The sequence below is a fragment of the Neofelis nebulosa genome, chromosome 10, assembly GCF_028018385.1.
Source record: "Neofelis nebulosa isolate mNeoNeb1 chromosome 10, mNeoNeb1.pri, whole genome shotgun sequence".
NCBI classification, from domain to species: Eukaryota; Metazoa; Chordata; class Mammalia; order Carnivora; family Felidae; genus Neofelis; species Neofelis nebulosa.
In genome coordinates this window covers 109,098,741-109,124,966 of record NC_080791.1, presented here as the reverse complement: position 1 = coordinate 109,124,966, position 26,226 = coordinate 109,098,741, and the positions used below count along the sequence as shown (strand labels likewise).

General features: G+C 47.0%; 2 protein-coding genes across 4 annotated transcripts in view; both read right to left on the bottom strand.

Moving 5' to 3' along the window:
* The window catches only part of PACS1 (phosphofurin acidic cluster sorting protein 1), a 156,757-nt gene extending 148,329 nt beyond the window's left edge, over positions 1-8,428 (bottom strand). The window contains exon 1 of the mRNA XM_058689719.1: positions 7,850-8,428. Coding sequence (XP_058545702.1) covers positions 7,850-8,199 — 350 coding nt within the window. The 5' untranslated portion in view covers positions 8,200-8,428. The remainder of the gene's footprint in view (positions 1-7,849) is intronic.
* Positions 8,429-10,057: 1,629 nt separating this feature from the next.
* SF3B2 (splicing factor 3b subunit 2) lies at positions 10,058-26,225 on the bottom strand. 3 transcript variants are annotated; one of them, XM_058689721.1, is made up of 22 exons: positions 26,055-26,225; positions 25,829-25,878; positions 25,451-25,528; positions 24,441-24,689; positions 24,174-24,224; positions 22,112-22,229; positions 21,506-21,606; positions 21,102-21,198; positions 20,829-20,920; positions 20,223-20,438; positions 19,936-20,073; positions 19,689-19,769; positions 19,246-19,473; positions 18,340-18,489; positions 17,586-17,675; positions 17,366-17,473; positions 16,011-16,118; positions 15,589-15,731; positions 15,404-15,505; positions 10,900-10,999; positions 10,624-10,809; positions 10,058-10,304 (listed from the first exon to the last, which is right to left on the bottom strand). In XM_058689721.1, the coding sequence occupies exons 1-22, from the start codon at positions 26,185-26,187 to the stop codon at positions 10,233-10,235; spliced, it is 2,691 nt and encodes an 896-aa protein (XP_058545704.1). In that variant the 5' UTR covers positions 26,188-26,225; the 3' UTR covers positions 10,058-10,232. The 3 variants fall into 3 exon arrangements, with proteins under 3 accessions (XP_058545704.1, XP_058545706.1, XP_058545705.1); XM_058689723.1 differs by having other exon boundaries at positions 24,174-24,221; XM_058689722.1 differs by having other exon boundaries at positions 25,829-25,875.
* Between the last annotated feature and the right edge of the window lies 1 nt (position 26,226).

Below are 26,226 nucleotides of genomic sequence, written 5' to 3'. Positions count from 1 at the left end.
TGAGCACCTATAAAGTAACTAATAAATGAACAAGATTATTTCAGATGATAGTAACTAGTTGTGAAGATTTATAAACTCCCAGAATGACTAGGCAGGTTATGAGAGCTTTCCAAGGTGGTGGGTTAACTGAGATCTGAATGATACCCAGGAGCCAGCCATTTGATGATGTGGGACAAGGCATCCCAGGTATAAGTGCAAAAGCCCAAAGGCGGAGATGACCTTGTCTAAGGCCCAGCTTCCCCAGAGCCAAGTGAGCATGGTGGAGAATGACAGAAGAGAAGGTCAAAGACACAGGAAAAGGTCACATCCTAAAGTCTTTCCTAAGGCATGAAAAGGGGTTTTACTCTAAGTATGATGAACAGTTATTTGATAGTGTCACTAATCTTCACCCACTAGAATGTATACTTTATGAAATCAAGGACTCTGTTTGTGACACACACCAGCTGGTCTATAAGCATTTGCTAAATGAATGAACTGGGAAGATTATGAAGAAGGGAGTGGCATACGCTGATTTTCCTTTGAAACATCACCCTGAACTACTCCTAGTGGTTACATTCTGGAGGAAACTAAGGTGGCAAAAGATGGGTGGAATTACAAACAGCAGAGTGCAGTGTGGTTTGACAGGTATGGTAATACAAAGAAACGGAAGAATAAAGCAGCTCTGTAAACCTTGAAGCCATTTGTTGTTTTTAAACAGGAGACAGGAAAAGGTCAGTGAGGAGAGAAGAAGTAAAGGACAACTGATGTCCTAAGCCTTTTGTGTTTGCTGTAGTGAAAGAAAGAAAGAAAGAGAAAGAAAGAAACTGCAACAAAGAATCTCTATCTCTACCTCTACCTATGAAAGGAGGAACGAAAGGAAACTCAAGACACACACAAAATATTTTGGAGAACAACTGTAAAGAAAAAACACCTTTTTATGTCTAAGCACAATAAGCAGTCTAAATTTCCTCAGGGACAAGTCATAAGCTAATTATACCCACAACGTGACCTGGGGGAAATCTTGCTCACAGTAAGGTTTTGAGAGGCAAGCTGTCATTTGGAAGAGTTAGTCCACAAAAAGAGGAACAGGTATTCCTCTGGTAGGAATCAAGTTTGAAAACATCACTCCCTTCGTATCTACCTTTATCTGTATCAGGCCACTAAAAAATACATACAAGGCAAATTACAGTGTAACTACTAAGATCCACATCAGTGTTCTAAAAATTTTTTGGCCAAAACATTCTATGGATATTACCTAGTGTCATGTTCACAGAACTTAGAAGCACTACGAGGGCTGAAAGGGTGAATGAAGAGTGGGTTTATCTGGACCATTGCTCCGAAAAAGAAAAACGGAAAAACAGTATTCAGGACCAGAAAATGTGTGAAGCTGCACCTAAACTCAGAGATTCTAACCTTGAGTATATCTTAAAACACTTTACTATCTAAAAGGATCTACGTAAATATTTAACAAATAAATAAATTGGGGCGCTTGGGTGGCTCAGTCAGTTAAGTGTCCGACTTCAGCTCAGGTCATGATCTCACAGTTTGTGAGTTCGAGACCCGCATCGGGCTCTGTGCTGACAGCTCAGAGCCTGGAGCCTGCTTCAAATTCTGCGTGTCCCTCTCTCTCTGCTCCTCTCCTGCTCATGCTCTGTCTCTCTCTCCTTCAAAAATAAATAAAAACATTAAAAAAATTAAAAAAAATTTAGTGTTAGCTAATAGAACTTTCTATGGTGCTGAAAATGTTCTATATCTGCCTTGTCTAATACGAAAGCCGCTAATCACATGTGACTAGTGTGACAAGAAATGTGGCTAATAAAACTAAGAAAGGGAATTTAAAACTTTATTCAATTTTAACTTAAATAGCCACATGCAACTAGTGGTTACTGTACTGAACAGCACAGCTTTAAAGAGAAAACAGCTTATGATGTTAAGATGTAATTGGATGTCAAATGGAATGCTTTCACAAACTGTTTTCTAGAAGATACACAAGCTAAGAAACCATTTATCATCATTTACTGGCCTTCTCTACTGCTCTTCTACTCTACTTCTCTACCCAAGGTAGAGGCCAGGTTTAGGTCAGCCTAAGCGGCAACCTGAGCTGTGACTACAGCTATTCTCTGGTTTGTAAAAAGGAAAAAGGGAGTACAGGTCCAGCAGGCTTTCTAACCAGACAACTGCCCTATGAATGGCAGGAAAAGGAAAATACTCTATAGAGTTGGTGCCTAGGCATAAACATCGTGATTCCCTAAAACCCTCAGAAGCTATGCTGGTTGTTCTTCCAACTAGGCCTAGGGAAGGCCTAGGGAATGGAGGATTCTATCAGTGCTTGCCAATCTAGAAACAAACCACCTCACTCAATCCAGCCCAAGGGGCTTCTGAAAGACATTCTAAGACCAACTTCAAACTCTCTTTTCTCAAGAGCCCTAATACCACTCCGAATCCATAATGGAAAAAGACCAGCTCTTGTGAGCATTCCCACAGCTACTCTAGATGTCTAAAGTACCCGCAGCATGTGACACCACAGATGCAAGCGAAGCCAACTCCAAATTTCAGAGGACCCACTGGACCTTCAAGTCCAGGCCAAAACAAGACAAGCCTCCTAGGTTTAAGCAGTGAAAAGATACAGCCCATATTCTTACTTGCACCTCCCTCATGCACACTGAGGCAAAGACTCCCAGTAACAGCTTATTGGCTCAGCTAAGAAATTGGAAAACTAGTTTAAAAAGAAATCACATAACCACTAATGTGCCCAAAAGATCTGTAAATCAATACTTGTAAAGCGGACTTGTGAAAGTCATTCTCTTTCTGACAAGGAATCTGAGCTTCCACAGGGACAATGGATAATATTACCACGATAGAGAAGATATTCTATTACAACACTCACAATGTGAAACTCAAATCTAAGATACAAAGATGCTTTTAAGACTTTTAATGGTAAGGCAATAATAGAAATTTCACCAGGTCTCTCTTCTTTGACCAATTTCATTTACTTCATATCTATCATTTAAGAAGTACCTTCTCTTACAATCTATAGGTCCTATTATATATTTATTTCACCCACATTTTAGAATGAATGGCAAGTAAAAGTGTTCCCAATTAATGGATAAAAAAACTAAAGTGTGGAAGAGTTTGCCTTGGCATCCAGTAAGAATACAAGAGTAATATATCCTGGCTTGCCTAGTGCTTTTGTGGTTAGAGGGGCAACTGCCCCTAAGTGTCCTGATGAAAATAACACTTCTACTGTATACTAGTCATGCCAACTTAGCCATGACCACCTCCTTTGGTTCTAACAGTTTTGTCCAAGCAGGCTTAACTTCAGTACCCCCTTTAAAAAAAAAAATGTGGTCTAAGGAGAAATGTGACTCATAACTCCTGAACTCTTTCCCTAAGTGTACATACAGATAAGGATATGCAAATGTGCTTTGTACTCAAAGACAAATGTGATACAGTTTGTGAGTGATACAGCAGAGCACATTTTATCTCCTAATAATTGGTTTTACAAAATCCACTGAGGAAATTTTGTATACCTGTGAAATTTAATGATTTTTCTGCCTCTCCTACTTAAGTATCTCAAATAGAGAAAAGAACACCAGGGGAAACTTCACCATATACCACACAAGACCCAAAGAGAAGAGATCAACAATGACACTCTAAAACTCTTCCCTTGGGGCACCTGGGTGGCTCAGTTGGTTAAGCATCAGATTCTTGATTTCAGCTCAGGTCATTATCTCACAGTTTGTGAGTTTGAGCCCAACATCAGGCTCTGTGCTGACAAAGCACAGATTGGGATTCTCTCTCTCCCGCTTTCTCTCTGTCCCTCCACCACTCTCACAAGCGAGCTCACTCTCTCTCAAAAATAAACAAACATTAAAAAAAAGATAACATCAAACAACATGCCACCTGGCCAAATGTCACCATACCACTAGCCAAAACACGGGCCATAGGAGAGGAAGCACTACTTAGTACAGAGGGAAAACAATGCCAACGTCTAAAGCTGTGAATTTTAAAAAGGAGCTATAATAGATCCACCCGCTTGTAACAGAATCTTAAAAGCCAAGTGTATTTCCTAGTGATCACCTGTGGAAAGCAAAAACAGAGACAAGACTAGGGCTTTTTCCTTCATAATTCCCATCTTTCTGTACTGCTTGAATGTCTAATCATGGACATGTATCAATATTTTAATTTAAAAAATGTTGATAAAAATGCCAATGAATAAGGGCATCTGAGTGGCTCAGTCAGTTAAGCTTCTGACTGTTGATCTGAGCTCAGGTCTTGATCTCGGGGCCATGAATTCAAGCCCCAAGTTGGGCTCCATGCCCAGCATAGAGCCTAGTTATAAAAAAAAAAAAAAGTGGGGCGCCTGGGTGGCTCAGTCAGTTAAGAGTCCGACTTCAGCTCAGGTCATGATCTCATCATTTGTGAGTCCCAGCCCTGCATCGGGCTCTGTGCTGACAGCTTGGAGCCTGGAGCCTGCTCCGGATTCTATGTCTCTCTCTCTCTCTCTCTGCCCCTCCCCTGCTCATACTCTTTCTCTCTCTCAAAAATAAACATTAAAAAAAATTTTAAGTCAATGAATAAAACAATTTAGTGGGTTGTTTTTTCTGTTGTTTTTTTGTTTTGAGAGAGGGAGACAGAGGAGACACACACACACACACACACACACACACACACACACACCCCAGAGGGAGAGAGAAAGAGAATCCCAAGCAGCTCGGAGCCTGATTCCACGATCCTGGGAGCGCAACCTGAGCCAAAATCAAGAGTTCGACACTCAACTGACTGAGCCACCCAGGTGCCCCCAATTTAGTTACTTTAAAGCCAACTATCAGTATTCTCTCCAACCATAAAATGTTTTTAAAAAATACTACAGATTCTGAAGGAATTTAGTAGATGTTAAATAAGAGCAGAGTACATACTTGAGAAACAACTAGTACAATGTTCATCTTTATTTAAATATCTAATAAAGGGAAAAGGTTTTTTTCCCCCGAAAAGCAAATTATATTTCTACTGGGATCAAGAAAAGGAAAGTGACCTTCCTAACACACAACTTTCAACTCTCTCTTCTCTGTACTAGGTAGAGGAACACATTTGCTAAAACTGAGTCCCACAGCATATATATACACACATATATAGCCTTAGATCCACAATCATGTTCACATTTCTTAAGTGCACGTTTCACACGCTTCTCACTTGAGTTACATGAGACTAGAACGTTAATCTTAGACTATCTACAGAGTGCTGTACACAGGTTGCACATTGCCAATATATTTTAAACAACATGAACAAGTAAACAAGGAGACCTCAAATTAACCAGATGACTCTAGTAATTGGAAGGGCCAATAGCGGACACTTTCTCCCCACAGGGTGTTATTTTCCATCCTGCAGATAAAACAGCATGCTCCAAAGAGCACAAGTGTTCCACAAGGAGCTGGGAGGCACAGGGTGATAGCTGAAAAACAAAGTCAGAGCAGGACAGCTGACAATCTCAAAGACTCGTTAGTAGACATGACAACTGCATGCTCTCGGCAGGGGCAAACAACAAGCCAACCAAGCCTCTCACACCAAGTTAGCATAGTAATTACCGATTGACTCAGGAAGACGGGCAGTTTCTTTGGCTAATAATTTATTACATAAGACTTCTCAGTGACCAACAGGTGCAGAAAAAAAAAAATCAAAGATTTTATTTATCAGTAATTTTATTTATCTCCCTCTGTTGCACGGCAGCTTCTTCCCAGTTGGCTCAATGCCTTTTCAATCTAACAAGCTAGAGAAGGCAATTGTCCAGATGTCACCTGTCAAACATAGCGATAGATGTAAACGAAGAATGGGCAAGCATGTATTACTAACACTGGACCAACGTGGGAAGGGGCACAGTGCTTTTACGTTTGAAAGTAGATTAGAATACTTCAGCTACAGACGGACCTACCTAGAAAGAGGCCTGTTAAGGACCATTACACACTCAACTCCCACTTGAGTTTGGTGTTGTGCTAGGGCACTGGCCAAAACAAACTAAACTAACATGGCTTCTGATTACCCTAAAAGAAGGGCAAAGAAAAAAAAGAAAGTGTAAGTCAGTGAGGTAAATGCTGAAACACAAAGGACATGAAGAGTGAGGGAGGAGGAGCACGAACAGGGCACAATTTAGCATTATCTAAAAAAGTTTCAGATGTATACCCTGCAAATAGCAATTCCACCCCTACATATAAAAACAGAAAGAACCTTTTGCAAGGATCACTAGGAGTCCTGGGCAAAACTATTCGCGGCATTATGCTCCCATTAACTAACAAGAAACAACCCAAAATATTCACCGAAAAGAGAAGTATGATACGGCCATAAAATGAAATTATATCCGTTAGTGAAAATATTTAAACTACAGCTACCATACCCCACTGACAAGTCCCACAAACTTAATGTTGAATTAAAACACACACACGCACTAAGTCACAGAGCACATACAGTATGATAGCACTTATATAAACTTCAAAAACACCCTAAACCATATTGTTTACAGATGCATGTATGCAGCAAAACTATTTTTAAAAGACAAGGGAAATAATAAACACACAATAGTGTTTACCTTTGTGGGGGGGGGGAAGTAGGGCATGTGGTCAGGAAGGGGCATCCTGAGGGCCTCATTCAACATAATTTATAATGTTCTGTTTCTTAAACTGAGTCAAGTATAGAAATGTACTTTTCATCATTTTGTAAAATACCCTAACCAGGAGATATATTTTTGTGTGTGTATCTAATTTTGTATGCATGAAATGATTCAAAATAAAGAGAGAGGGAAATAAATAGAGTTGAGGCTGGAACCAGACAATGCTTCTTAACCCCTACTGACACGTCCATCTACCCAAGGCTGAGCTAAAAGAATAAGGAGTGGGTCCAAAACTCCGAGACAACAGAATCAACTCAGTTTAGAGGTGACAAAAAGATCACCTCCAGGCACTTTTCTGGGCTTCCCAGGCGGAACCAGCTCCACAGTGTCTGCTCAAGGGCTAAACTGTAAGACACTGCACACTGTCCCCAAAGAGTTGGAGAAAGACTGCTTTGCCAATACGGAAACAGAAAACATCACAAACTCAGGCATATTTTACCAATGAAAGGAAAGTCCCCAGATGGTTCCAACAGCCAGAGGAATGGATTGAATTTAGGAACAAGGCAGTAATTTTATGTAGCCCTGCAAGGCTAAGAGAATTGGTGACTAGCTACTGGGGAGGAGGAAGGGGATGAAAAATACAATTAAAGACACACTAAATAGGGCTTTTACAAGAGCACAGAGGCCGGGGCAGAATGTGTGTAATCTGAAGCACAAATGAACGTACGTGTGTGTGTGTGTGTGTGTGTGTGTGTGTGTGTGTGTGTATTGAAGACCAACTAGAAGCCTCCAGGGTTACTATATGGGCTTTATCTGGCAGAAGGTGACAACCGACTTTGGCACACGCTGAGTATATTGGGAAATAATAATATCAAAGGACATCTATGTAACATATGTACAGCCCACGGGCGCCAACGAGGCAGGGAACAGAGTCAGTGACATTCGCGGGGAAACTGACCGTCAGGAAGGCCGGATTCGGTCAGATCAACGAGAGAAGGCCCAGGGCTGAGAGTCCAGGAGGCCCCAATCGGGGGAGAGGAAGAGGGTGGTCCCGGCCCGAGGCAGAAGGTGGGGCTGCCAGGAGAGGGCGGGGTCCCCGCAGGAGGAGTCCCGGGAGGCCCGACTAGAAACAGGCCGGGCAGCCAGGGGGAATCCAGGGAGGGGGGGCGCTCCCTTGGGCGCTGGGACGGAGAGGAATGAGAAGGCGGGGGCCTGTCACAGACCTGGCCCTGCGGCCCCGAGGGCCCGGTCCCCCCGCCCGCCGCTCACCTGGGCACGCAGCTGGACGAGCTCCGGTCCACCTCCCAGGTGGCGTACAGGTTCATCTGCACGGGGGCGGGGGTGCGGCCTGGCCCCGGGCCGCCGGGAGGCGCGGACCCGGAGGCCACCGCGACGGCCATGGAGGTGGAGGTGGACGAGGACGAGGAGGAGGCGGCCGCCGCCGAGGTGGACGAGGACGACGAGGTGGCCTGGGCCAGCTTGGGGGGCGTCGGCTGCTGAGGCGGCGGCTGCTGCGGCGGCTGCTGCTGTTGCGGGGACTGGGCGACCCCAGAGCCCCGCTGGCCGCTGCCGCCCCCGGCGCCTCCAGGACCACCGCCCGCCCCTCCGCGTTCCGCCATGGCCCGGCCGGGGGTGGGGGGCGCGGGGATAACGGGGATCGGGGCGACGCAGAGAGGACGCCCAGGCTTCTCCCACGGTGGCGGCGAGGGCTCGACTCGTCTCCTCAGCCCGCCCGCCCGGGCGCGCGAGCGAGCGAGCGAGAGGCTGCACGCACGCGCGGGGCCTCTCGGCGCGCGGTCCTCGCGCTCGCCCGCCGCTGCCTGTTGCGGCTCGCGCCGCCGAGACACTGGGTGGGCGTGTCCGGGGGGGGCGGGGAGCTCTGGCTCGCGCCGGCCCCACCCAGCGCCAAGGGGCGGGGTTCGCGCTCGCGCCCCAGGGGAGCCTGTGGGCGCGCTCTTCTAGCTTCCCTGGAGAGGAGGCCTCGACCCCGGCTGGCTCGGCCAGACCCTCCCCTCAAATCCGCAGTGCGAGCGGCAGCCAGCCGGCCCGGTCCTCCCCTCCCCCGTCGTGCTCTCTGCAGCAACAGCCAGGCGAGCGGAAACTCCGCTTTTCCGGGGCGCGGCCCCGGCTGGGGTTGGGGTGGGGGGGGGCCTGACGCGGGAGCGCGCCTCGGGCCCCTTGGGTCCCCGGAGCCTACAGAGAGGCCGAAGCCCGCATCGCGGCATCCTGCTTGGCCCCTGCTCTGCCGCCCCGGGGTTTCTTCACAACCTACAAAGGGAGCGGGTGGCGACTCCACCGTCGGCCCGGTGCGTCTGTGGGCCGTGAAGTTTCCGTCCCTGCTGCTCTCCATGGAAGGCAGGGGGCTCAGGGACCTGGAGTCCAAAAGGCCCTGGCAAGGGTGAATTACGAACCTAAGCCCTGGCCCACCTGGAGTCACCCTTCCCCCCCATGAAGCATTATAGAGTCCCAAGCCCCCCATCCCTGCCCTCAGTTCCTTCCACCTGTAACGTTTTCTCTGCTTCACCGTTTAATTTCTAAAATCCTACTCCCCCAAGGCCTACCCCGATTGCCACGCCCAACATGGGATCTCCCACACTACCACCCACATGCATCACCTCCAGAAACCATCTTGAAGTCTCCCGACATCGACGTCTCAGTTGCCACACTTCCAGCAAAGCAACGCCAGTAGCACCACAGCAGAACTTCTCTCCCAGCACCCGGCAAATGCCCGTTGGGCCCCTTAAGTCCAACCTAGTCTAGCCTGTTGGGAAGACTTCTGAAGACCAGAAGACTAGAACCTGGAGAAAGCAAGCTCCCCCTCCCTCCCCCTACCAAACTTAGAGGCTGGGTGGCTGAAACCACCCAGGGATTCACGGGGACGCCAGACAATCTAGATTTGGGGCTGTGTTCTCTCCCAGGCAAGGACTTGAGACTCTTGGCCACAGGTCTATTAGGAAGGCCTGACCTGGCCTACTTCCCAAGCCCACTGCACTTCCTCAGCCCAGCCAGGGTGCTAAGCTGGCTATTTTTAGTCCCCAAGGACAAAGTAGTAAGGTCAAACCAGACCTAGAGATACTGGCCCCAGAGCCTTCCTACAAAGGCAGGTAGTGGTGAAACAATTTCAGCATGGCTTTGGAGTTATCACCAGTCTCAACTGCAACATCTGACCCGGGTGCATGCCCCCGGCACTGGGGCAGCCCCGAGGTTGCAGAAAAAGCCCATTTTTTAGTCCTTTTGCCCGAGGGGATTAAAAGACACCTGAGTGGCTCAGTCAGTTAAGCATCTGACTCTAGATTTCAGCTCAGGTCGTGACCTCACCATTCAAGCCCCACGTCAGGCTCCGAGCTGACAGTGCAGAGCCTGCCTGAGAGTTTCTCTCTCTGCCCCTCCCTCTCTCTTGTTCTCAAAATAAATAAATAAACTTAAAAAAAAAAAAAAACACACACACATAAAAAAAACGAAGGAGGATCAGAAGTGTTACATATGCATCTCTTTCCTTGGGAAACAGCTTTATTTACAAAACAGATCTAAAATAAGAACATGAAATGACAAGCCCTTGGGAACTGTGGGAGAGCTGGCTCTCGGGGACCATGTGTGAAGCCCAAGCATCCAGACAAAGAGCTGAAAGGAGGGCCAGGTATGCGAGGGGGACCTAAAATTTGAACTCCTTATATTTCTTGCTGCCCCCGCGGCTGTCCTGGGGCTGAGCTTTCCGTTTCTTTTGCTGGAGGAGAGAAAGAGAAACAGGTTACAACAAGTGAAACAACCCACTGATCCCCAAGACAAGGGTGGCAGCCTGACTCAGCCACACAGATCTGTGGAAAAAAGTGCTAAAACTGGATTCTCAGACTTGGATGAGCTCCCCTCCCTGTGCCTTAGTTTCATCATCCTTAAAGAGGGCAGCCCACAAGAGGATTTCTAAGGTTTCCAGCACCAGGGAAGCTCAGGGCAGCAGACAGAGAGGACACCACTCCACTGAAAAAGGAGTCCCTCGTACCTAGTTCCTGGCTCACACCCAGCCGGGTTCCCCTGTGACCTCCTACCTTCTGTTTGGCAGCATGCTCAGCCACCATGTCACTGAAGTCTTCCTTCTCCACCTGTGCCTGCTGCTCCCGCACATGCTCCTCATACTTCTGGGTCATGGCCATGGGATCCAGCTCCAACTCTTCAGGTGCCAGGGCCACTTCCACACCTTGCAGCTCAGGAGCTGGGCCCTTCCGGCTCATAACCTAGAAAAGGGATCAGAGTCTTGTCATCTACAAAGAGGCTTAGAAGACTTAGTTTCCACCCCCTTTTCCAGCCCCCAAAAGAATACTCACTGTGGACATGTCATAGATATGGGTTGATCCCATCATGGCTCCCCCAACAGTGGCCGTTCTCTTCTCTGGTAACACGGTGAACAGCTGAGGTGTCTCACTTCTGCAGAGGACAATGGGATCAGGCCCAAAAAGGAAGGGATAAAAGGGTTTCCAGAAGAGGAAGCAAAAAGAACCCAGCTCCCGGAAGAGATTCCAAGACACCCAGAGGAAAAGCAATGCCTAGGCCGCCTCTGCAGGTCATGGAGACCCACAAGAAGAAAGGATTGTGTCAGTGGGGAGAGGGGTGGGATGGCACTGATTCTAGGAAATATAGCCTGGAAGGAAAACAGAGACTGAGTTAAGGGATCCCCTGAACCAAGTTTAGAGGATCAGAGTCCAAGATTCCCACACGTGAAGAAGGGCTAAGGGTCAGGCTTAAAGTTTCTGAAAGAACTCTGGTACACAGAAGATGGCAGGAGAGAAGACACTACAATAGCTCCTGCCCAAAGTTGTACCTGGGGTTCTAACACCGAGAACTTAAACTTCCAATACTTCCTAGGGTACAAGAACCATCCAAGCCAGTCTTACCTAATCCTTGTTCCCTATACTCCAACCATAGTACCCTTCTTTCTTTTCTTCCTTGAATATGCAAAGCCTAGAGACTTCTGCTTCTGGAGAAGGAGTAACAGGGACCAGATTTACCCTCCCACCTGAAACGACCAAAAAATGGGCAGAACACAAGAAACAAAGGACATGGGGTAACAAAGGGGAGCGACTCATGAGAGACAGGAAACAAATGAGGTGCGTCCTTCAGTTGCCCTGTCTACTGCAGTGAGAGTCTGCAGGCCATGAAACAAGGAGGGGGAACCCATGTAGAGCCCAGAGGACTTCATGAGTTGAAGGGATGAACCCCAAAGTCCACAAAGGCCTAGGCAGCTACAGATCACAGGACAGAGTCTTAGGGAAGAGACAGCAGCACAGAGACTTGAGAACTCAAGAGACCTAAAGAGGGCCCTCCTCAAGTACTCAAGGGAGTACTCTGTGTGAGGAAAGTACCAGAGCCAGGGAAAGAACCACCCACCTGAAAAGCAAGACTTGAGATAATCAAACTGTTTCCAAGTACCTTGATGGTGTTCCTGAACAAAGCTGAAGATTTGTAGAAATACAAAAGAGGGGCGCCTGGGTGGCTGAGTCAGTTAAGCGTCCGATTTCAGCTCAGGTCATGATCTCACCATTCATGAGTTCGAGCCCCACCTCAGGCTCTATGCTGACAGCTCAGAGCCTGGAACCTGCTTAGGATTCTGTGTCTCCCCCTTTCTCTGCCCCCCCCCCTTAAAACATTAAAAAAAAATTTTTTAAGTAAAAAAAAAAAAAAAAAAAGATACAAAAGAACCCTGGGCCCAACAAGGTAAATTTCACCAAGTCTGGCCTTCAAACAAAAGTAAACAAGCATGAGCAGCAGCAGAAAACACAATCCTTAATGAGGAAAATAATTAATCAATTTAAATCAACCCAGAACCAGCATGTTATTATAACTGCCTGCCATCTGGTTCAAAAATAGACACCCAGAACATATGAAAAGATCCAAATCATACGGCTAGAGATGAAAACGACACTGGATGGGATTACTGTCAGATTAGAACCCACGGAAAAAACTTGAAGAAACAGGAATAGAAATTTTCTAAAATGAAATACAAAGAGAAAAGGGGTATTTTGAAATGAGCAGAGCATTCATGAGCAGGAGGGCAACTTCAAACAGACTTAATACATGTATAATTGGACTTGCCAAAGGGGAGGAGAAAGCAAAGGGAACAGAAAATATATTTGTAGAAATAATCAGAGTTTTTCCAAAATTCATAAAAACGATTAACTCACAAATTCAAGATACTTACCTAACCCCACACAAAGAAACATGAAGAAACTATACCATACCACACAGAATTAAATTGTTCAAAATGGGGAAAGAGAAAATCTTAAAAGCTGCCAGAGATAAAAGGACACATTATATACAGAATAAAGGAAGGAATGGGAATGCAAGCTGGTGCAGCCACTCTGGAAAACAGTATGGAGGTTCCTCAAGAAACTAAAAATAGAACTACCCTACGACCCAGCAATTGCACTACTAGGCATTTATCCATGGGATACAGGTGTGCCGTTTCGAAGGGACACTTGCACCCCAATGTTTACAGCAGCGCTATCGACAACAGCCAAAGGATGGAAAGAGCCCAAATGCCCATTGATGAATAAATGGATAAAGAAGATGTGGTATATATATACAATGGAGTATTGCTCGTCAATCAAAAAGAATGACATCTTGCCACTTGCAACCACATGGATGGAACTGGAGGGTATTATGCTAAGTGAAATTAGTCAGAGAAAGACAAAAATCATATGACTTCACTCATATGAGGACTTCATTGTTTCACTATATGCCAAGTAATTTGGATGTAAATTTTAAAAAATTAAAATTAAAAAAAATTCTTAAAAAAAAAAGAAGGAAGGAAAACAGACTTCTCATCAGAAACAATGCAAGAAAGTCACCACAGCAACATCTTTAAAATACTGAAAGAAATAAAAAAATTTAATAAAACACTGTCAACCTAGAATCCTATACCTGGCCAAAATCTTCCAAAAATCTTTGAGGAATACCTGGGTGGCCCAGTCAGTTAAGCCTCTGACTTAGGCTCAGGTCAGGATTTCACGGTTCATGGATATGAGCCCCCACAAAGGGCTCTGTGCTGACAGCTCAGAGCCTGGAGCCTGCTTCAGAATCTGCGTCTCCCTTTCTCTGCCCCTCCCCCTGCTCGCCCTCTGTTCTCTGTCTCTCTCAAAAATAAACATTAAAAAAAAAAATTCTGGGGCGCCTGTGTGGCTCAGTCAGTTAAGCATCCGACTTCGGCTCAAGTCATGATCTCACAGTTCGTGAGTTCAAGCCCCATATCGGGCTCTGTGTTGACAGCACAGAGCCTGGAGCCTGCTTTGGATTCTGTGTCTCCCTCACTCTCTGCCCCTCCTCCACTCAGGCTCTATCTGTCTTTCTCTCAAAAATAAACACTTAAAAAAAAAAAAAATCTTTCAAAAGGACAAGTGAAGAAGTTTTGAGACTGCCAACACTTGAAAGAATTCATGACCAGCAGCCACACAAGAAATGCTGAAGGAAGCCTTTGCACACAAAGAAATGAAAGATCACTGAAAATGGCAATTACATAGCTTAATATATGACTAATTATGTAAATCTCTCTACAAGATAACTTAAAAAAAAGATAACTGACCTTTTAAACAAAAATAACCACAGTGTAGGATTTATAACATGTAACAGTAAAAAGCGTGACAACAGTACAAAGGTTAGGAAGAGTGGGGCGCCTGGGTGGCGCCGTCGGTTAAGCGTCCGACTTCAGCCAGGTCACGATCTCGCGGTCCGTGAGTTCGAGCCCCGCGTCGGGCTCTGGGCTGATGGCTCGGAGCCTGGAGCCTGTTTCCGATTCTGTGTCTCCCTCTCTCTCTGCCCCTCCCCCGTTCATGCTCTGTCTCTCTCTGTCCCAAAAATAAATAAAAAACGTTGAAAAAAAAAAAAAAAATTAAAAAAAAAAAAAAAAAGGTTAGGAAGAGAGAAATAGAAGTGTGCTGTTGTTAGGTGCTTGCTACTCTCCAGAAGTGGCATATCACTTGAAGGCAGACTGTGATAAGGATGGATATTATAAACCCTACAGCAACCGCTAAAAATAACAAAACAGAGCTTAACAGTTAGTAAGTCAACAAAAGAGATAAAATGGAGTCATAAAAAATGTTCTATTGAGGCGCCAGGGTGGCTCAGTCGGTTAAGCATCCAATTTCAGCTCATGTCATGATCTCGCAGTTCATGAGTTCAAGCCCCATGTCAGGCTCTGTGCTGACACCTCAGAGCCTGGAGTCTGCTTAAATTCTGTGTCTCCCTCTCTCCCTCTCCATTCCCTCTCTCTTGCTCTCAAAAATAAATAAACATTAAAAAAAAATGTTTTTAATATTCTATCAATCTAAAACATAGGAAAATGGGAAGATGGAACAAAGAACTGTACGGGCAGAAAAGAAGATTATCTCATGGAAAAGGGGTCAATTCACCAAGAAGACTGGACAATCCTACACATTTATGTCCCTAATAAGAAAAGTTCCATGGCAGGACCATGTGAAACCCATGCCTGTCTTAGGCACTTCTGGTTCCTCCTGCCCCAGATCACCCTGTGGCTGGCTCTTTCCTAACATTCAGCTCTCAGCTCAAATACCTCATCAAGGCTTTCCCAAAGACCTCCCCACCCCCCAAATCTCTCTACATCCCATTACCTAGCTTACTTTGCTACACCATCCTATCTCCACCTGAAATTACCTTGTTCTCTAATGAACTGCTTACCAAGCGTTTTTCACTGCCTAGAGCAGTGCCTGGTGTTCAATAACTGATTCACAAGGGAAGGAAAGGGGGGGAAAGTCAGCTGGCCAACCCAGAGGCTGAAGGGAGAAGTCCTTCCCTCTCAGCCCTGCCTGGCTCCCTCACCCGTCCATCGCTTCCTCAATCTTCTTCTTCCTCAGCTCGATGAGCTCAGGGGTCTCCATGCCAGCCGGCACTGACGAGAACCCTCCAGGAGTGATGAGGCCACTGTGAAGACAGAAACAAGCTCTGAAGTAAGGAGAAGGCCCGCAATGCCGGACTACTTTAGAGACAGACCCTGCTCTCCCCACCTGTCTGCAGGGGTAATGAAGCCTGTCTCATCTGGTTTATCTTCATCACTTTCTTCCTCTTCCTCTTCTTCCGAAGACTCCTCATCGGATGGCTCCAGCTCCCCCCAAGGGGTCCTATCAATCTCTTCCTCCTCGGTCTTGGTCTGAAAGAGATCATTCATTCATTCAGCAAATGTTTACTATAAGCCTATCATGTGTCAAGCTGTTGCAAACTGAAAGAATATAAAAGTAAACAGACAGACAACAGCCTCCGCCTAAGGAGAGCTCATAGTCTAGTGGAGAGCCTGCAACACATCTCAGGAAATGCATACCCTTTTTCAGACTTTGAAACTTCAGAACACCCAGCTCCTCCCTGATAATGAATCTATAAACCAACTGTCTCTAAACTTCATGACCTCAAGTAAGACAGTCATGGTCTATACCTGAAATTCAGCAGCATTGGTTCCGAACACATCACCGTAGAGTGGTTTCCCAGTCTCATCTACTGGGGGTTTGCCCCAGCCACCAGCGTGGTACCCAAAGGAACAGCTCTGCGAGACAGGAAATGCAAGTCAGTTCTGCTCCTAAGCTCCAAAACCCTGGAGCTCTGAAGCCCTGGAGAAAAGTCACACTACAAAGAATAGAAACTAGCACTTGGTAACTCTGGAAACTATGATTTCAGACAAGAATTAAACATCATAAAGCATTATAAAGCAAAAGTAATAAGCAACAAAAATCCAGAGGCAATAGGACGGGAAGATGGGAAGCAGAAAGTAGACTAATAACCTCAGCCTTCAGGGTAGAGCCCATGCTGTCTCAAACTAAAAAAAGTACTTTAAACAACAGAACTCTAACTTCTTCCTGATTTTTTCCTAACTTTGAAAATTCTCTCTCTCCCTTTTCCCCTCTCCTGGGCTCTCACGTGCTCTCCCTCTTTCTTTCTAAAGGTAGATAAACAGAAATTTCTTTAAATGTTCGTTTATTTTTGAGAGAAACAGAGCACAAGCAGGGGGGACAGAGACAGATGGAGACACAGAATCTGAAGCAGGCTCCAGGCTCTCAGCTGTCAGCACAGAGCTCGAGGCTCGAGCTGCGGGGCTCGAGCTCACGAACTGTGAGATCATAACCTGAGCTGAAGTCGGATGCTTAACCAACTGAGCCGAGGCAGAAGTTTTTATCTGAAGTTTAACAATTCTTTCTTTTCACTTTAATGAGTTTGCTATCTATTAAAATTTTCACGTTTATTTATTTTTGAGAGACAGAGAGAAACAAAGCATGAGCGGGGGAGGGGCAGACACAGAGAGGGAGACACAGAATGCAAAGCAGGCTCCAGGCTCTGAGCTGTCAGCACACAGCCCAATGCAGGGCTCGAACCCACAAACCGTGAGATCATGACCCGAGCCGAACTCGGTGCTTAACCAACTGAGCCACCCAGGCACCCCATTAAAATTGTTTTAATTTAATGCTTCATGTTTAAAAATGAAAACTTAATGCCATTCTTGAGATAAAATTATTTCTATCAATGTATGTATCAGAAACACATTTGCCAAATTTTAAATCTTGACTATTTCTGAGTGATGAAATTATGGGTGATTTATTTTCATCTTTGACCTTGTTAAATCTAATTAACTATTTTATGACGAGCATGTCAGATTTTTTGAAAAACAAAAACTATTACCCTTTTTTGGGGGAAGAAAAAAGAGAAAGAGAGACATGGTGGGATGAGAGAAGGAAAACTACATCATCCTCTAGTTAACAAGCAGGGGCAGCTAAAAATGAAAGAAAGGACAGTATTCACCTCGGGGATGGGGGAGTTCAGCCCAGGAATTTTCAGGTTGGGGTACGACGGGGGTGGTCCATATCGCTGCATGGCAATCAGCCACGGGGGAGGGACCTTGTGGGCATTCTGCAGGAAAAAGAGAACAGGATATCATCTGCCCAACCCTGTCCTTTGTCTCCCTTCTGCCCTAATTCCCACCCTCTTCTTGGCTTCCCCAGTCAAGGTAACTGGCACTCACTGGTCCTACTGGCATCCCCAAGGAAATCCTCAGCTCATCAGACAGATCTCCTGGCTTCTTCTCCTTCAGTCGTGTTTCAAACTCCTTCCCCTGAGAAAAAAAGCAGAGCACGTTGTATTATCAATGCCAGACACACACCGGGAGTTCAATGGCAAGAGGACAAGAGAACAAAGATGAGAAGTCCCAATCCACACCAGATACAAAATCCCACTGAGGGCTGCTTAGTGCCTGTCGATTCTCAGCACTCCTTTCCCTGGCTAACGTAGGAAAAAGAAAGGCCAGGAAGGAGGGGAGAATCAAGATTTCCAGTGCTGACATTAACCCACTAGAAAAACATGGCCAGATTTAGGGCCTGCTTTCTCCTCTGTAAAATGAGGGCACTCGACAAGATCATCTCCAAGATCCTTCCACCTCGAAAATTCCCTAATATCACGGTGACTACTATTTCAAGGATCAGGAAAAAAATAAAAACTTTCTCCCACCCTCAGTCCTAATTGTTTTATACAAGCATCCACCACTTGGCCCCTCTGTCCCTAATCAATTACCACTTTTTAAAGACATGGTCTGGATCTGTCCTCCCAAAAAACCACCTCATTTTAAGATTTCAAATTCTACTCCATCCAAGGGGAGTTAATGAACAATTCTAAGGCTGAGGGTAGGAGCCACTGCACCAGCTTAGAAAGCCTTCCCAACCAAGAGTCACACAGCCATGACCAATGGCCCAGCCTTTGCTCCCCAGCCCCCACACCCGAACCTCATAGTATAGGTCCCCGTGGATGGTCAGTTTGGGCTTGGTCTGCCACTTGAAGAAAGCATCGTGCAGTTTCTGGTAGTCAATGTCAATCTTCCCCATCTTGGGCCGAACCTTCTCTCGCATTTTGGACTTCATGGTCTTCTGTTCTTCCTGTGGAGAGTGGCAGAAGACAGGTCATAAAAGGTATTCACCAAGTTTGACACTTCCAAAGAAATAAAGAAAACCCTCATTTATGTCATTCCACAAGTCACCAAAATCCTTCCCGTTCAAACCTCTCAAACTTACATAATCCATATTGCGCAAAATCGATGTATCATATAAAATCATCCTTGGCTACGTATGTCGATAAATATTCTTTTAAGCCATCTGATCAAGAGACTGACCTCATTAGCTGCCTCCGGAGAGAACTGGGTGACCGCAGTCTAACTGGGAGGCAGTTCTCATCGCGCACTTCTGTACCTCCTGAATTTTTTGCAGTACACACAAGTATTAGCTACTCAAGGTAGATAATTTAATTTAATTTAAAAACTTGGATCTAAGAAGTTACACAGCTGCCATGGATTTCTAGCCACAAAACATATCAGGCTCACACTGGTAACAGAAAACGGTGGACACAGCCAAAGGCAGCCTGCAAGACAAGGAGTCACTGTGTGCAGATAGCTCAAAGAGCTGGTAGTGCAGGCAGGGGACGAACGAGGAGACAAGAGGGACACCTAGCTCGGAACACTGAGGCAAGCTCTGTCTACCCTTCACGAATTGAAGCCTTTCCCTCTCATCCTGTGTCATATGCAGTGCTGACTTCTGGAGAACGGATAATTAGTTAAGAAGTAGACGGGTTTGGGGAACAAGACTCCTGATTTTCAAACAGGCTGATATTAAGGATGTGGATCCTGCACCGTCCCTTACCTTCTCCTGCAAGGCCTCCCGCATCTCCTGGATGCCTGTGCGTTTGATGAAGTCTGGCAGCTCGAAGGGAGGCTTCTCAATGCCCCGTTTGCCTTGTAGGTACTTGCGCTTAAAACACCAGTGGCGTGGCACAGGCACAGAATTCCTGGTGGCCTTGAGGTGAACCAAGAGCTTGGGGTCCTGTGCGGTGACATCATGCATCTCCACAACGTCAGGCCGAGCCACGAGCTGGAAACCATAGCAACGTGCCGCTAGAAAGCCCCAACCTCTCAAATCTAAAACTTTCTCTTTCTCTTCTTCAAAGGACACATACCTAAGTCACCCAGGCCTCCTTCAAAACCCTCCTCCCTATCCCCCAAAGAAAACCCCTGTGGATTTCTAGGAGCTCCTCATGTGGTCTCCCGGCCAGGCTCCGGGCTCTGCTGGATCATCTAGGGTCTCACCTGCTTGAGTTCAGCCACAGTGAAGCGATTCATTCGGCGCAACTTTTTCTTGGACAACTTGGGAGCCTCGGGCTTCTTCTCCTAGAACAAAACCATCACTTCTTTTGAGCAGGACTATTAGGAGCGAATCACACTGCCCAGCTCACCCCAGAGGGATTCTCCTTTCCAAGAGTTCACCATGGTCCCTCACGGGTTGCATCTCAGCCATCTCAAGTCCCTATCTCCCCGACAGCAGAGGGGGCCTCACCTGTTCATCATCACTGCTATCGTCGTCACTGTCCTTGTGCTCCTCCTCAAAGCCCTTCTTCTTAGGGGCTGCAGAGTTCTCCAGTTTGTCAAGTTTCTCTGGCTCCTTCTCTTTCTCCTTCTTCACATCATCAGTGAGCTGAGGAGACAGACACCACGGAAACCCCAGCTGTGTCTCTCCCTAGTTCTTGAACCCGGCGCTGGAAAGATGCCCTCCTTACTGTCTTTCCCCATCCCTGCCCCTTCCCCGCTCAGCTCTGCCCCTTCAGAGTATGCTGCTCCTTGTACCTTGAAAGCCTCAAAAATCCTCTTGAAGAAGATGAAGTTGGGCTCATAAATTTCAGGTTCTTCGGTCACGTACTCAATTTCAACATCAGCTGCCGGGGAGTCAGAGCCACGGGACCGGGTTGACTCTTTCTCTCGGTCCCCAGAGCTCTCAGAGGACGCCCCCCGAACCCGCTGGGGCTTTTTCTTCTTCTTTCGGTTCCGACGTTTCCGATTTTTCTGCCAAAATAAGGAAAACCAACTGGGTCAGAGAATCCAAGTACCATGCCTGCCGCCTAATTTCCTCATCCAATTTCCCCAAAGAGCTAAGAAAAGAGGCCTTGAAGTCAGGCTCCAAAGTTCTGCCCCTCTCAAGCTGTGTGCCTTTCAGTAAATTGCTGCACCTCTCAGAACCTCAGTTTTTGCAGCTATAAAACAAAGGCATGCACAGTACTCTGCGCTCCAAAGATTTACGGCAATTAAATGAAAAAAAAAAAATCCCTAAAATGCGTAGGACAGAAACTGGCACAAAATAGCAGCTACTACACATTGATCACTCAGAACTGGTGTTACTTTAGTGCCCAAATACTGTCTCCTGACGTTCCTTCCAGACTCAGCTCCATCCCATACCTCTTTCTTGGATACAGACACTGTGTCCTCCTCAGTCTCTGACGCTGACTGGCCCAGGGACGAGCGAGTGTCCGTTTCCATTTCCTCTTCCTCTGTAAGGGAGGAAGGTGGCTATCAGACTCCCCACACTGGTACCCTGCCACTCGCCCGCAGTAACTCCTCTTTACCGAGAGCCAGTTTCTCTCTCAAACCCTCCTTGGGGAAGGGATGGAAGAATGCAGACTCGGCCGCAGCCTCTCTGTCCCTGCAGCCCGTGGGACACAACACACTCACCCTGCTGAGAGTTCATCTCTTCCTGGCGGCTCTCCTTCAGCTGCAGGATCTTTTCCAAAGCCTGGGGGATCTTGGGTCCCACAGAGGGGTCATCCATCTGCAACAGACAACCCAGGCAGAGGGGATGATCCCAGGATTTCCTCCTCTTGTACCAGAAAGGCTGCCAGCCAGGGGATGTCAACAGCAGACAGCAACACTGACTGCATCAAATCATCCCTCAGCTCCCCTCAGAGTGAACCTCTGCCCCAGAAATGTCTCCCAGGCCCTATTTCCTGCCATATCTTGATATGCTTTAACGAAGCATGGCTTCCTCCTTCACCCTCCCACCCCCAGAAGTCCTCCCATCTCCCAGAATTCTCCTAAACCACCCTCTCCTGTCCCTAGAAAGAAATCACCAATCTCACCTCTCTATTCTCATCTCCAGGGGGTGGCGGGGGACCACGAGGCCGGGGAACTGGGGCCCCCATGGGCAAAACAGTGGGAGTGGGGCCGACCGGAGCAGCAACTGTGAGAAGAAAGAAATGCAAGGTCAAAGGAGACAAAACACTCATTTTAAAAATTACCTTCTTTGGGGCCACCCGAGCAGTTCAGTTGGTTAAGCATCCAACTTTTGATTCGGCTCAGGTCATGATCTCACGGTTCGTGAGTTCGGGCCCCACATCGCACTCTGCGCTGACAGCACAGAGCCTGCTTAGGATTCTCTCTGCCCCTCTCCCACTCATTCAAGTGTGAGCTCTCTCTCTCTCAAAAACAAACATTAAAAAAATTAGCTTCTTTGCTAAAGGTGTGATAGCCTCCCTTAGGGGGAGGGGCTGACGGAGCCAGTGAGAGCTTTTGGGGTACTAGTAATATTTTGGTTCTTGGTCCAGGTGCCAGTCGCATGAGCGGTCAGTTTTTAACAATTCATTGGACTGTACACTTACAATATATGCACTTTACGGGCTACGTATTTATGTGCAAGAGTTTTCGATCGTGTTCCTTTCCCTTCCCTTCCATTTCCAAGGTCTTACCTCGAGGACCCAGAGGAGTGCGAACACCAATCTGACCCATGTCTTGTGGGGGCCGAGGGACTGGGGTGCCCATCTTTGCAATCTCCTGCTGCCGTTCTTGCTCCAGGAGCACAGCTGCCTGCCAGAGACATGGGAGTGAAGACACAGCTCGGAAATCCATTGAACAGACAGCCTCTGGCAAGTGGATTCTTTAAGTCAAGTAACAGGCCCATGGAGAACAATCAGGTATGGCTGAGTTTGGACATCCTCACCACCTGCACCTTTCTAGACTACTGATCCAAATGGAGGAGGCCTCCCCTCCCGTCAGAAAAGGAAACCCCTGGAAATAAAAAAACAAAAACAAACAAAAAAAAAAAAACAGCCCAGGAAACTCCTGGTTCCTAAAAGAGAACTTAACACTTAGCTTAACACTTAACACTTCTCCTAAGAGAACTTAGATAGCTACACACTATCTTCTATTTTCTAACAATGGTTTTTTTTCCCCCAAGAAGTTATTCTTTTTTATTTTGAGAAGGAAAGAGAAAGAGCACACACGAGCGCGCGCAAGAGTACTAGTGGGGGAGGAGCAGAGAGAGGAAGACAGAGAAGCCCAAGCAGACTCCTTGCTGTCAGTGCACAGCTTAACTCGGGGTTCAACCTCCCAAACTGTGAGATCATGACCTGAGCTGAAACCAAGAGGTGGAGAGTTAACCAACTGAGCCACCCATGTGCCCTAAGGCATTAAGTTATCTTTAAGGAACAATAAATACTTTTCTTATACCTGCTCCTCAAGATCTAGCACAATCTAGGGAAAAAGAGCACTTTGTAAACAATTCTACATTCACTCCTATTAATGCTTATTTTCTAATACTCGCAGTAACCCACTGGGAACAACTGATAAAACCCATCTCTGGGACTGAATGTCTTATGTATCATTCCCTAACTTACACCTACCACAGTCTAAATACGAATAAATGGCAAAATTAACCCAAAGTCCTCCCCAAGGTACCAAAAACGACATCACATAAAACTAATACAGATTAGCAAACTTTTTTCTGTAATAGGCTAGATAGTAAATATCTTAGACTGTAAGGACTGTTGAAAAGACTACAGTATATTCTTGATTTGTTTCCTTTTTTTAAAAATAATCCTTTAAAGATATATAAGCTGGGGCACCTGGGTGGTTCAGACAGTTGAGCACCCGCCTTCAGCTCAGGTCACGATCTTACATTTCAAGAGTTCGAGCCCCACATTGGGCTCACTGCTGTCAGCACAGAGCCCCCTGTGGATCCTCCATCCCCCTCTCTGCCCCTGCCCCATTGGCACTCTCAAAAATAAACAAACATTTAAAAAAAAAAAAAAATTAAAGACAGATAAGCCATTCTTGGTGGGTGGCTCAGTCGGTTGAGAGCCCAACTCTTGATTTCGGCTCAGGTCATGGTCTCACAGTTTGTGGGATCGAGCACCATGTTGGGCTCCGCACTGGCAGCATGGAGCCTGCTTGATATTTTCTCTCTCTCTCTCTCTCTCTCTCTCTCTCTCTCTGCACCTCCCCACCCACATGCACATGCTCTCTTTCCCTCAAAGTAAATAAATAAACTTTAAAAAAAAAAAAAGAGAGAGGCAAGTGGATGGCTTAGTCAGTTTGGCCACTGACTCTTGATTTCGGCTCAAGTCATGATCTCAAGTTTCATGAGTTCAAGCCCTGTGTTGGGCTCTGTGCTGACTGAGCAGAGACTGCTTGGGATTCTCTCTCTTTCTCTGTCCCTCCATTGGTCTCTCTCTCTCAAAATAAATAAACTTAAAAAAAAATCTTTTCTTAATAGTAAGTAAATAAATAAGTAAATAGAAAGAAAGAAGAGAAAAACCACTCTTAACTTCCAAGCCCTACAAAGACAGATCACAGTCTGTAGTCGATCAACTCCTGGGCTCCAGAAAAGATGGGATTATCTGGGAGATACTAGAACTCAAGGATGAGATGACCTCCACGGAAAATCTGAATGGTGCATCATGTTTTGGACACTAAGCACTAAAGTGACAGCCAGTGGACTGGACCATGGGGCCAAAGGTTGGGGGGCATTACCCGCTTCTGCTGCTCCAACAGCTCATGTTCCTTCAGTGAATGATCTCCCTGCTTAAAAAACAAAACAAGGTTACATCGGCACCACCACCCCACGGGCCACACTGCCACAGCTCTGCTTCCTGGGGTTCTTCCAGGCTAGGGTCTGTGTTCTAGTCTTTGGTCCAGACCTGCCCTGAGGAGTCGGCCCCAGGATCCAACTCTCTCTGAGGCTCCATTTCCCCTTTAGGACCCTGAGGAGACCCAGGCCCAAGCTGACCCCTGTCCCACCTGCTTGGCGCGCTCCTCTTGCTGCATCAACAATGCCGCCTGCTGCTGCGCCAGCTTTAGCCGCTCCTCCTCTGACAGAGCCACAGGCTCACCCACCCGGAGAGGAGGCGGGGGTCCCAAGTTTGGTGGGCGGGGTCCAACTGCCATAGGAAAGCCAAGGCCCAGGCCTGGTGGAGGTGGTGGGGGTGGCGGAGGAGGTTGCAGAGGGGGGAGTCCCATGGGTGGCGGCGGCATGGGAATCCCAGAGAGCTGTGGAGAAAAATGTGAACAGCAACTAGGCAACATTTCTCTACTGCAGCTATTTGCCGGGGATCTACTGTGAGCCAGGTGCTGGGACTCAAAGTCAAATAACAAATAGTTCTTGAGCTCAAAAAGAGAAAACTCTATAGCGGTATCGGTGAAACAAGATGCTAACTTTGGGGCACCAACCAGTGAAAGCTATAGACTCTCTCCCCAGAAACACATGAACACAGATTTTGCATACAATTTCAGGAGATTCAAGAACGCTTCTAAAGTCCACCTGGGAACTCCTCATCCCACACACAAAAATCAACGAAACCCGTCAGAGCCACTGTCCTAGAGAAAAAGTCACATCCTGGCTCAGAAAGGACATGGAAGTTGAGAAGACTTAACACAGGAGCCAGTGTGTCCCAATGACTCACTAAATGTAAAGGATATGAAACCAAATCAGGGAGTGAGCCATAATGTCTCGTTAAATAAAACGAGAACTGTGTCCTGGAAAGGCAAAAAAGAGTTATTTCTAGCAGAAAGAGGATCAAGTCTGGCTTCCAGACTATTTAAGCTGGGATCTTAAAAGACAGACAGACTTTGGGGAAACAGACATTGATTAAGGAAGGAGGTGAGGATCATGACCAACGGAAAACTAAAGAGCTCCCAACTGTCTTTGCATTACCTCTCTGCCCAATCTGTTAGTTGCGTCCACAATACACTTAATGTGAGAGGGGCTACCTGAACAGAAGGCATCTTACAAAGCAGAACAACCTCCTTACCTGTGCCGACATGGGAGGAGGAGCTGCTTTGTCCCCATCTTCACCTCTCAGAACCGGCCGATTCAGCACGATGCCAGTCTGCAAAAGAGAAAGAACTCCAGGTCAGTCCAAGAAGAGCTGTTCCATAAAACGACATTCACTCCCATTCATTTGACAAAATTTAACCAGCGCCTGTCTGACAGAACTTGGGCTAGGCATTGAAGAGAGCTAATATATATACAGAAACGATTACAACTCGTCAGATAATGACAAGAACAGGCAAAAACGGCGAGCCCTTGCTTACCGTGTTTCGGTACATAAGAAACTAAGACTGAGTCATGACGGATCGCGAAGGCCTCCCGAAACGGCCTATCCCCACGTCCCGCCGCCAACACTTACCTGGCGGGTGTAGGTCTGCAGCCGCTCCACCAGCTCCTCGCGACTCCCTGCTGGGCAAAGCGCAGGATCAATGGGGTAGGTCAGGCCGAGCAGGCCCGCCTGACCCAGTCGAGCCCCAGCGGTCCGCCTCCGCCCCTCCCCACCGCCTCCGGGTCTCCGGGGTAACCAAGCTCCGCTTCTCCCTAGGCCTACGCTGCCCCGTCTCTTGACCTCCCGATCTCCTTACCCTGGATCGGAGCTCCGATCTCTGCCAGTTTGGCCTGAAGCTCCTGGGCAGCCCAAGCGCCATAATGCCCGGGAGGTGGCGGCGGCGGCAGCTGCAACTCTCCTTTGGGAGGCTCGGGATGCTCGGCCGCCATCTTAGCCGCAGGAAGGCGCGCGACCAACCCGGAAGTTCG